This window comes from Mesoplodon mirus, assembly GCF_964341445.2.
Source record: "Mesoplodon mirus genome assembly, chromosome: 10".
Taxonomy (NCBI): domain Eukaryota; kingdom Metazoa; phylum Chordata; class Mammalia; order Artiodactyla; family Ziphiidae; genus Mesoplodon; species Mesoplodon mirus.
In genome coordinates this window covers 39,972,728-39,985,684 of record NC_138986.1, presented here as the reverse complement: position 1 = coordinate 39,985,684, position 12,957 = coordinate 39,972,728, and the positions used below count along the sequence as shown (strand labels likewise).

Sequence of the window (12,957 nt, the reverse complement as noted above, 5' to 3'; positions counted from 1 at the left end):
ACTGACATACATACACTAACATTAATAAAATAGAACCTGCTGTATAAAAAAATAAAAAAAATTAAATTAAAAAATAAAGTATAGGGCCTCCCTGGTGGCGCAGTGGTTGAGAGTCCGCCTGCCGATGCAGGGGATACGGGTTCGTGCCCCGGTCTGGGAGGATCCCATATGCCGCGGAGCGGCTGGGCCCGTGAGCCATGGCCGCTGAGCCTGTGCGTCCAGAGCCTGTGCTCCGCAACGGGAGAGGCCACAACAGTGAGAGGCCCGCGTACAGCAAAAAAAAAAAAAAATAAAAAAATAAAATAAAATAAAATAAAATAAAGTATATAGTTCAACTGCTGAAGTCTGTATATACTACGTTTTAAAATTAGAAGTACTGTATATTAAATAATAGAGCTTTAATTTTGAGTTTTCATTATACAATTAAAATACTAAAATGTATGAGTGGTAACTACTAAATAAAATGTAAGTATATAAGTGCAGCTTGTCTTGTCTAATGTGAAAAAAGTATAGACAACACAGGATATCTTACATAGTATATATATACATATATAAACATTAAGATATATGTTGTGTATATATAGATATAAGTATATATGTCCATATGTGTATATAGTGTGTATATAAGTATATAAAGTACATATACACACTCATTCTACTGCTAATTACACAAGCTCTTTTCTTTAGCCTGGCCCTTTTGCCTCTTGTAAAATTGATTTCTTCTGGTCCTCCCACTTCCACTATCATGTCTTTTATCAGATCATCTATGTCTAAAAAGTCCTGCCATCCAACTCATTAGCAAATAAGAATATCAAGGACATGAATTTTAATCAGACAGAAGATTAAGCCAGGTTTTAAAATTCTAACTAGCTATGTGACCCTGGAATCTTTAACCCCATCCTCAGTTTTCACATCCACTTCCTAGCATCACTGTAAGAATTAAACGAGAAAAAAATGTAAAGTCTTTTTGCTTTATCATTATTAAATTTTAAAATTTGCAGTAAATCTCAAATTTACTTCAGTCAGGAAATTTTCTATCTGAAAATAGAAAACTGAGCCCCCCTCCACCTACTGCCTATTCAAGATCTATAAATATAATTCACTGATTTCAGATTTCCATTCAGCTTCTTTTCTAAAAGAGAAGTCACGTTCTACAACAGCCCTGGTAAATGAGAAGTCAGATACTGTTTGAACATTCGCAACTACAGGAGTTCATATTTGGTGAAACAACCAATATTATGTCAAGTAGCAGTCAAAAAAGATAATACTTAGGGCCTCCCTGGTGGCGCAGTGGTTGAGAGTCCGCCTGCCGATGCAGGGGATACGGGTTCGTGCCCCGGTCTGGGAGGATCCCATATGCCGCGGAGCGGCTGGGCCCGTGAGCCATGGCCGCTGAGCCTGTGCGTCCAGAGCCTGTGCTCCGCAACGGGAGAGGCCACAACAGTGAGAGGCCCGCATACCGCAAAAAGAAAAAAAAAAAAAAAAAAAAAAAAAAAGATAATACTTAGATCTTAAAATTCATTTGTTTAAATGCTCCCCCTGACAAAGACTTTTTTTTTTTACTCTTTATGATCAATACCTCAGGCAAGCAACCCTTACCTTGAAAATGTCTTTGCTTTTTACTTAACAAAAATGATCACAACTAATCAGCATGATGATCCCTCAACTTTCCTCCTCTTACTCTCAACATTATTCTGTGGTGAACAGTTAACCACCAAATCCAAAGATCTTTTCTTAGTCCTCATCTTATTTGACTTCCCTCTAGCCTTCATCCCCCCCCCCCTTAACCTCCTACCCAGTGCAATATGGTTTGGTACCCTTTCTAACCCATTCTTCCATTTCTGTCTGCCCTCTGAAATGTGTTTCCTAAGGTCTTGCTTACTTAGGTGGCTTAAGTAGCAACATCTCTGCACAGATGACTCACGTTGTTATCCCCAACATTTCTACCAAATGAATCCTGCATGTTCAACTACCTGCTACACCACTGGGATACCTTACTGGTGTCTCAAATTCAATACGTATACCCAACAACAACAACAAAAAAGAAGAACCCACCACATTCTTCTCCACATCTAATTCCTCCCTAATTCCAGACTTGATTCATAACATCATAGTCTCCCAGCCACTTTGGCTTAAAAAATCAAAACTAGACCTTTAACTTCTACTTCCACTTTGCACTACTCCCTCCAAAACATCTCAAAAATCGAGCTTAATGATCCTACTTCTGCAATAATTTCATATCAGTCTCTATTCCTACAAAGCCTCCTTAGTTCAGGTCCTCATTACTTTTTACTTAACTACCGTGATAGCCTTCTAACTTATCTCCCTACATCCACTTTCTCCCCTTCCCATGCCCTTCCGTATACAACTGTTAGGTAAGTCTGATGCACATTTTCCTGTTAAGAAACCTAAAATGATTTCTCTCAAATTACAAAACAATTAAAGTTATCTTTTGAATGCATTCATTTATTCCTCAAATATTTATTCGGCATCTACTATGTGTCAGACACCTACTATGTTACCAGGCACTATGATTTTATAGCTAGAAACAATAATGATTACGATATAATCCTTACCCTTACTCCATAAACTGCCCTTAATCTAACCTTCCAATTTACTCCCTGCAAACTCTGTCCTAACCCTTCACATAAACTACTCAGAGCTTCCCAGATATGCCACATTCTTTGTTGATGCAGAAATTTTGAACTTTCCCTTGTCTGAAATACTTTCCTCTATAGCTCTTGGATATTCTTGGTTATAAGGACTTGTCTTTGGATCCCCATGACACATTACTTCTACTTGCAACTTGGTTATTTATGTACATATCCTATCTCTTTACTCTCAAGTAAGCTCCTTGAAAAAATAATGTATATCTGATTAATCTTTGCAATTTTATAGTGCCTGGCACAAGATATTGTACATAGCATATGCCCAATACATATCTGTTGGCTGAATATGTATCCAAAGAGTTGAAGTCCCTCAATTCTACCATGTTTGCCTTTCTTCTCAGGTAATGCATATTAGAAAAGCATAGCCTTTAGTAGTTATCTGATTGGAATAGCCTCATTAATATGTTTACTACCTTATAAGATTCCTTTGTCTTCTTAAACATAGTACAAATTACTCTTAAAATGTTACTTAAGCAATGAAATACATACTACACTAGAAATGAGAATAAGTCTAATACCTACCTTAAAGGTTATCTATATAGTTTTTTAACATTTCTGTGTGTTATTAGATGGACAAATTTCCATTGAAACTAACTATAATAATTTATTGATACTTAACTGAAACATGTAGACAACGTGTTCCATTGACTACAACAGAGTTGTTAGAAATATTTAGAACAGCTGAAATTGTTAGATTAAAAATTCCTGAGGGGAGCAGTGTCTGCCAACTTGATTGGTAAAGCAACACAAAAGAGACCTGTTGGTGATATCAATATAGGTAGATAATTCCAAAAGGAAAACATTTTTAGACATATGTACATGTGTGAAAGGATAAACCAAGCAAATAATTTCTGAGCAATGCTACAGGGAAAAGAGCAAGAAGTAGAATAGGTTGATAATCTGAGATGGATTTTGGTCCTACTGTATGATCATAAGGATACTAATTAAAGGTCTCCAGATGCTAAAATAAGATTTGTATACATTTCTGTCAAATTCAGTATACCTAAAGATAGCGAACATACGATGCATTCTGTAACTTTTGTTGTTTTAGAGATATATTCACTTTATTACAACATATATTGAAGAATATTCACATTAGTCAATAACTACACTTTAAGTTCAAAAATCATACCACCCTCAAATTACTCTAGAAATCTCTATTTTAAATATTTGGTTTGTAAACTATATAAACCATTGAAATACAACTAGTCAAAGAAAGACAACTATTACTGGTGTTCAAACAAAGAGCTATGGGAAATAAAATATATAAATATTAAACCTAATGATTCTTTAGGCTTTAGTATGTGTAATTGTACAATGATTTCTTTCCTGTTCTTACAAAAGAAAAAGAACCACCACCCAGTGATGATGACAATGATAACAGCAAACATTTACATAAGAGCTTAGTATGAGCCAAGTACTGTTCAAAATGCTTTACATACATTAAATCTGCAAGGCAACATTATAAGAGTAAATACTATTACTATCTCCTCTATAACAGTTAAGAAAATTGAGGCACTGAAAGAGGTTAAGAAGACAAAGCCCACAGCTCATCAATGGCACAGCCAGAGTTTGACTTGTTTCCAAGATTCGGAATGAATTAGCTTCATGTAGAATAGTTTTTTAAAATTGTAGTGCATCTAAAACTTCTTAAAATTATGAGCCCACCCTTCATTAAGCCTTAAATACAGAACAAAGCTATTAATTCAAAACAAAAATAAGGTTTTAAAAATGTTTTCAAATGATAAAGTTCTTAATTTCCTAGATGTTTAATGTTTTAACAAAAAAGATCTTATGCACTTTTCTTTATAAGTGCTACCATTGAGAAATAATGACAAAAATCTATTAATATTTAAAAGTATAAAGAAACTTAGGTATTCATAAAGATATTAGCATTGTTAATCAGAGAAATTAGTTTTTCTGGTGTCAAATTGTCTCAAGACATTACCATTAAACAAGCAAAGAAAGCTCACACCTGCACCTACCCAGTTCTTCTCCCAAACAAGCCCCCTGCCTCAAGCTTAACTCTAGGCAGCTGCATTATCAATACTACCGTGTTTTTTTCCCTACTATCAGCTGCCTTTCCCTTTCCCTTCTACATTTTTAGGATTTTAGGTTCCTATCTTTTTCTGTTTATAAGACAAATAATAATAATAAAAGTCTTATCAATTAAGGGTAGCTCGAGATGGAGGAACTTCTGAATAGTAGTTTGGGCTGTGGCTATCCTACTGTTCTGGCCGATGCTGCTGAACAAGAGATGAGAATCTTGCAATTCCTCAGCAGTAGTATGACATCCTCAAAGGCAGAATTCCTCACCAAAAAGAGCATTGTAAAAACTTTAAAGATTTTAGGAGAGGCCAGAAAAGGGGTTGAACTAAAGATATTCTAAGATTTGAGAAGTTAGGGTAAAACGTAAATTAGAGTGGTTGATAGTACAGCACATACTCAGAGACAGGGGAAAGGCCTCAAACCCAATAAAAGGAAAAAGCTACTCAAGAAAAGTCTTACTGGAAGAATTCAAAACCTAGCAACAAGATGGAATTCAAATTGTTCCCAGGAGGTAGTTCAAACACAAAGCTTCTTTTCCAGGAAATAAAAAACAGAAAAGATCCTAGCCTCCAGGTGAACAAGTAGCAACAATAGCAAGATATTAGTTTCTTCACTGCTACTGTAAGAAGCTACCATAAACTTAGTGACTTAAAAAAACACAAATTTATTACCTCAGTTCTAGAGGTCAGAGTACATTGACAGACACCCCGACATCTACTCCAGCCTGCACAACACCTTCTCTGCCTCTGACCCTCCTGAGTCTCTCTTATAAGGACGCTTGTGATAACATTCGGCTCACCTGGATAATCCAGAATAATCTCCCCATCTGAAGATCCTTAATTTAATCACATTAACAAAGTCCCTTGGCCCACGTACGGTAACAGGTTCATAGGTTCTGGGTATTAAGACATGGATGTCTTTGAAAGGGCTGTTATTCTGCCTGCCATAGGTACCAAAGGATGGGCTTCAGGGGGAGGTTACCATGAAAGTAAAGAAACAGTAAATTCCTTAAATAGGTTCACATCATGAAAGAACAGCTGGTGACTGTTATCCTAAACTCACCTTCTCCATACAAAGGGTACATCTTGGGGTTCCCTTAGAACGTAATAAAATATCGATAGTTTGCACACTACAAAAAAGCATAATGTAATGCCTGTGCCATATTACAACTGAATACTGTCAGGGAAGAGAAAGAAAAGCTGCAAGAGGAAAGGATATTAATTTTGAAAGCTTAATTAGAGGTAATATCTTCTAGCAGTAGAAAATCACCCATCGAAGCTCAGTTAGAAACCATACAGGACTAGAGCTGGGAAATTTTCTATTTGAGTATGTCTCTCAATGGTATCCATTTCAGCATATCCTTCAAGAAATAGCAACAATAATAAAAGCTAACACGTACAGAGCAGCAGCAATTATTAACTCAGTTAATCTTCTCAACAGCAGGATGAGGTAAGTGGTATTATCATTCCCATTTTAAAATGAAAAACACTACGGCAGGGAAGTTAAGACACTTGTCTAAGGTCACACAGCTAGTAAGTGGTAGAACAAAGATTTGAACCCAAGAAGTCTCCAGGTAGTGCAGCACAGAACAAAGAGAACAGACTATCAAGGGGAAGAGACCAGGCTTAAATTCACAGTGGAATCCTAAGGAGCAACACGAGTTTTACCTATTATTATAAGCCTCACTTTTTTTCTGTAAAGTAGGCTGGTAACACCTATAGTGAATACAAAGCCAAGCAAAGGGACCAATATATGGCAGCAATCTCGATAACAGATATCTAATATTATTATTTTTATCTTTCTAGAATTATTTTGCAGACGTTTTCCAGGTTTAATCACAGTGCCAAATGCTTCCAGTGAATGCTCTGCTCACAACTATAGTAAAAATCAGCCAACTTTATTCTTTAATGTGCTCAAACTTACAAAAACAGTCTCCAAGGCAGTAATGTCCAAAGTTTTTCAATACTGGGTCAGAAATCCATATACAATCAGGATGCAACGTTTAAAATAACAATGAAATAAAGCCTATTCTATTCACAAAATACAAGTGTTCTAATATCAAAACAGCAGCATCAAAATTGTTTACTGAATGCTATTCATAGAACAATTCAGTTTTTTTAAAGCCCAATGCAAGTAACATCAATTTTGAAGGCATAAAAAATAACATCAATATTTAATGGAATGAATGATATATTTTCAGGGATCCTTTCAATTCTGAACCTATTAATTCAGCCTCTCTTCGGTCAGTTACATGCAAGAGAGTCTTTTTTTCACTAAACAAAAGCATACCCAAACATCTTAGAGTTTGGCCACACTGAAAGAGCTTTCAGGACAGTTCTGGCATTCATCTGCTTTTTTCCAAAGGCCCAGGGATCCCACACCTTCTTGGTGGGCATACTTCACTTTCAATTCAATTAGTCACTTCTGACACAAAGTCATATTCATAAGGCAGGCACTTGAAAGTGCAGATATACCCTGTGGACATTCCAAAGGAAGCCATATAAACTCAGAGCATGATCCTTCTCAAGAATCAAAACAAAATAAAAAACAAGAATATCTTCTGAAAGTATGACTCCATTTCTACTAATGCTGTGAATTTCTTCAAAAATCTATGATTCTATGACTGGAAATAAGTTGGTGCTTAGCTAGCACCTCTTAACTGCCAGCTACTCAATCAATCCTATTGAGATCTGAATACTTGTACTTCTTAGAACAAATTAACAGTGCTCCACTTTTTTTCTCTTGTGGTTCGATTTCAGTGTATACACATGGTTCATCAAATAACTAAGAAAGTATAATCTTATGATCCCTCAGAGTCCTAAAGTTGGGTTCTTCTGTGCCTTTCATTTCCAGAAAGTCCTTGATCTGAAGAAGCAGTTCAGTAAACCTACTGAATAAGCCATCTGATTGTATTAAGCTGAACTAAAATCTCTACAGCCCAGCTTCTTCCAAAGAGTACATCAACAAGGGATGATTAAGAGCCAAAACATGAAGAAAATTCACAATCTTTGTCACTTCCTTCCTCACATCAGATAATTAACCTGACTTGTAAAATTTAAAACTCAGCACAATATCTCCTGCTAAATGATGCAGTGATAACTTTTACATTCTGCTTTGACTAATTTCTAAGCCATTTTTCCTTCAAGAGTGCAGTCTCAACTGTGACTAATACACACACTTATTTCAGGTTTCACCCAAACTCCACAAATCCCTTTTTGCTATATGTTTAGGATCTACGTTATAGTTATGTCCCTATGTTAGAACTAATTAGGTGAAAATGTTTCACTAAAAATATCAGGTAGGATTCACACGAAGGTCAAACAGATTCCATTTGGCTTGAAATTTTCTATGTGGAATTTCATGGTGCATGCATGGGCTCTACTCTATCTAGTTTCCTTTGTCTTCTGTTAGGACTAATCTAGACATTGGCCTTTCCCTTAGCTCTGCTGAAGCCAAAAGACAAGGATTTCAATAACCTGGAAAGATAAAATATAAAACCTCAAATCTTTTGACATAAAAAAAACTTAATGTGTTAAAACTAACAATTCACAGCAACCTTCACAAAAGATAAATAAGGGAAATGTTTTATCTCCATATTTCAACTATAATGTAGTTAAAATTTGATTAATAAGGATTAATTGGGAATAAGATCTTTTAACTAAAGTTTAAGCAGATTTGTTTCAAGAGTTATTATTTTTTTAATCCAAAATCCACTAGTTTATTTCCTTACCTCATTAATAACTGTTCAAATATAATTCACTGAACATATAATTCTAGAAGATGTTATTTCATGGACTAAATCTTTAATATTAGATTATGTTATTGTTTATTATTCTTCTGAATCTTAAAACTTTCTAGAAAGCAGAAAAAAAGTCTAGCTAATAAAGAATGTATTGAAGGTAATGATTATTAAACACCATTTCAAGACATAAATGCAAAACTAAACAACACACCTGATTGAATGACGAATCACTATCAGAGCAATTGTCTGTGCAGTAACCATTGCTTTTCTCCTTTTGGATTTTTTTCTGCCTTTCTTGACTTCGCATTTCATCTTCTTCAAACTTGTTGATCATAGATTCCACCACTATCATCATGATGTTCTTCAGGGAATGCATCATTTCTTTGTATCTTTAATTCAAAGCAATCTTTGTAAGAGAAAGGCTATTAGCACAGGTTAAAACATTCAACTAAATTAAACTACCTGATTATGTTTTTCTTGTAAAGTCCCTTTAACAAACAATTCTAAAGAGAAAAGTCAGTTTTTCTGAAAGAATAAATGGCACAACAGAATTCACACAACAGGAAAAAAAATTAATAGGGAATCTAAAATGTGTTATTTCCCAAGTTTTTCCATCTGGTTACATGAACCAAGGCAGTAAAATTGAAAGAATCCAAGGCAAGATGTTCCAATGGCATAGATTCCAGTAATTAGGAACAAAGTCAACTATTAATATCAAACTACCAAAACCCAGCCTACTTTACACATCACTTTTATTCTTTTTCTCTTTCTCTATCCTCCCTTCCTCTATTTTCTTTGCTTCCCTTCTCTCCTGCCTGTAATTTATATGTATAGGCATCCATCACCACAATTGAGACCTAAACAAGTATTAAGAGATCAGTGGGTCCTTTCAAACAGAGGCTAGAGAACCCACTGTCAGAGATGTTAAGAAAAGGATTCCTGAAATTAGTAGAAGTTTGAACTGGATAATTTCTAAGATCCCTTTCAGCTCTAGCGGGTCTAAAAATATATATTTTTTAAAAACTTAAAATAAATTTTTCCATTTATTAAGTGCAAACTGTCTAGCATCCATACTAACATTAGACTGAGATCCTCCAACACCCTACAAATAGAATTTTAGAGCTAGATGGAAACAAAAATAATCTAGTCTACCCTTTATTTTACAAATGAGGAATATGAGATGTGAACTATTGAAATTTCTATATTTAAAACAAAAAGGCATAAAGATTTAAATAAACATAGTGAATCAAGTACTAAATTTGGAATCAGAAAACCTGGATTAGAAACCTGAGTACTTTATGTACAAGCTCTGTCATTATAAATAAGTCTATTTTTCCTCAACTATATATGAGATAAAAAATACAATCTAGGAGCACTCTTCTATTTACTAGATGGGATGCTGCCCAATGTATAAATCACTGAATAAAGCCATTTAGATCTTCAAATTAAAAAAAAATACAATCTAGCTGATCTAGTTCACATAGCCATAGCAAGAAATAAGTGAGAATATATATCTGAAAGTTCTTTGTAAATATAAAGCATGATCATATGTATGTTTATTGTTTATCATTATAATACTGGAAATACACTAGAAAATAAGCACAGAAACTTCCCTTTCTTTATATTTCTGGTTAATGCATCATATTAACTACATAAATCAGGGAAAGGATACTTCTCTCATAGAAGTAATAAAATCATGCTGGGGGATTTGGCTAAAAATAGTGGACTGAGTTTTTAAAAGTTTAAAGAAATTTTTTGGGACTTCCCTGGTGGTCCAGTGGTTAAGACTCCATGCTCCCAAAGCAGGGGGCCCAGGTTCAATCCCTGGTCGGGGAACTAAGATTCCACATACCACAACTACTGAGCTTGCATGCTCTAGAACCCATGCACTGCAACTAGAGAGCCCACATGCCACAACTACTGAGCCTGCGTGCTCTAGGGCCCACATGCCACAACTAAAGAAGCCCGTGCACTGCAACGAAGACCCAGAGCAGCCAAAATAAATCAATTAATTTAAAAAATAAAAATAAAAACAAAATGAACTTTAAAGAAATTTAAAAATATATTTTAAATTATATATTATATACATTATGTTATTAAATATATGTGATTTCTATGTCATTTAAAATACATTATATATTTAATATTATTTAACTATATAATTTATATATTATGTAACTATAAGTAAATTGAATATAATACATATAGCTATATATGTACATATTTTTAAAGTCCCAGAAATTATAAGAAAACACAAAAATAATAAAAGATAATTAGAATAGACTAGGAATGATACAGAGGGAAAACACATACAGAAAAGAACCGCTATAGAGGTGAGAAAAAGTCCAGGGAAAATTCAAGTTTAAAGTAAACGGATATAAAGAGCAAGAAGGGTAACACAACATTGTTAATCAACTATAATCCAATATAAAATAAAAATTAAATTTAAAAAAAAAGCAAGAAGGAATTGAATCCTAAGACACTCATTAGACTAACTGGTGAAGTACATATAGGAACTGAGTGAGGAGGCCCCAGCTTCTTCCTCTACACATTCTGAGCACCAAGAAACAGGGAAGTATAATGATGCCCCAGTAGCAATCAATAGCTATCCACCAGAGCTGCTCTCCCCTTCCACAGTAATTGGATTATAGCTGGGAATAGGAGTAAACTACACTCCCCAGACTCTGTTCCAGTTAGGTATAGCCATGTGAAGAACATAAATTCCTGTCCCCTTAAAACTTACAATATAGTGATTTAATAAAGGAATATAAAAGTAAATCTCAGGGGGAAGGGTGGGGGGAAGGGACAGTTAGGCAGTTTGGGATTGACATGTACACACTGCTATATTTAAAATGGATAACCAACAAGGACCTACTGTATATAATGGGAACTCTGCTCAATATTATGTAACAACCTAAATGGAAAAAGAATTTGAAAAAGAATAGATACATGTGTATGTATAACTGAATCACTTTGCTGTACACCTGAAACTATCACAACATTGTTAATCAACTATACTCCAGTATAAAATAAAAAGTTAAAAAAAAAGTAAATCTCAATGATTTACAGGATAAGAGTAAGGGTAATTAAAATACATAGAAAATCTGTAAGTTTCATTTTAGAAGTACTTCCTCCAGAAAACATACATTTCTTGAAACCACAAACACTAATTCTTCTGCAAGAAATATCAGCAAACGAACTAAAGGTAGATAAAAGAATAATACTTAAAAAAAAAAAAAAAAGCTAGAGAGTAAAGCCCTAAATATCAAGAGTTAAATAAACTAGAGCTCAGTAGCAACTGCAGATTTGAAAAAGCCAAGGATAGAATATGGAAACCATTGAGAAGATTCCTTCATACTCCAATAAGTTAAAATTAGAAAAAGCTCTAAGAGGTAGTGAAAAAACCCATACCAATTAACAATGAAAATACACATTGTGAGTACTTCCACTAATATATATGAGAATGTATGATAGATGCTACAAATGAACTGTTTCATGTACAGACCTCTATTTAAAAAATAAATATCAAAATGTTTAATTAGGAAAGCAATTTGAATTATTACAGTAAAAATGTTTTTAATAAATGTACTGTTGCCACATTAGCCCTAAGTAGTATCTAAAGAATCACACACAAAAATAGAAAGAAAATTATACTCTGTACAACTTAAAATCTCTCATCCATGATTCACAAAGCAGAAGACATTCATTAAGACATTTAAAGTCTTTTTGAGGTAATTATTGTTGTATTAATTTTTACACATGAATGAACTAAAACACAAGAAAATTAAATGTCTTACCCAGAGACAAAAAGTAATTTCCTAACAATCCCATGTAAAACTTTGCTTTTAGCATTAAAAAGCTTTCATTTTCTGACTAATGAAGAGTTTTAGTCCCGCTTTTAGAATAAGCTTAATGATATTGTCAGAAATAGACTACTAGTAATTATAATGAAGTAGTCCCTCCTTATCTGTGGTTTTGCTTTCCACAGTTTCAGTCACCCACAGTCAACCGTGGTCTGAAAATATTAAATGGAAAATTCCAGAAATAAACAATTCATAAGATTTAAATTGTCTGCTGTTCTGAGTAGGTGATGAAATCTCGAGCCATCCAGCTGTCCAGCATGTGAATCATCCCTTTATTCAGTCCTGCCTGTTAGTCACTTAGCAGCCATCTGGCTTATCAGATCTACTGGTCAAGGTATCCCAGTGTTCGTGGTCAAGCCATCCTCATTTTACTTAACAATGGACCCAAATCGCAAATAGTAGTGATGTTAGCAATTCAGATATTCTCTTACTATGCCTAATTTATAAATTAAACTTTACCATAGTTATGTATGTATGTACAGGAAAACAGATAGGATTTAGTACTATCCATGGTTTTAAGTATCCACTGGGGTCTTAGAATGTATCCCCCTGTAGGAAAGCAGGGATACTGTATTATCCAAAGATGGAAGTGGCTCTAGTTTTGTTTTTTCATCAAATCAGGAAATAAGAAATC

At 34.4% G+C, this 12,957-nt stretch overlaps 1 protein-coding gene across 1 annotated transcript in view; it reads right to left on the bottom strand.

Moving 5' to 3' along the window:
* TBC1D32 (TBC1 domain family member 32) overlaps positions 1 to 12,957 on the bottom strand; it is a 181,137-nt gene that overhangs the window by 155,126 nt on the left and 13,054 nt on the right. Inside the window, exon 4 of the mRNA XM_082633325.1 lies at positions 8,672 to 8,849. Coding sequence (XP_082489451.1) covers positions 8,672 to 8,849 — 178 coding nt within the window. The remainder of the gene's footprint in view (positions 1 to 8,671; positions 8,850 to 12,957) is intronic.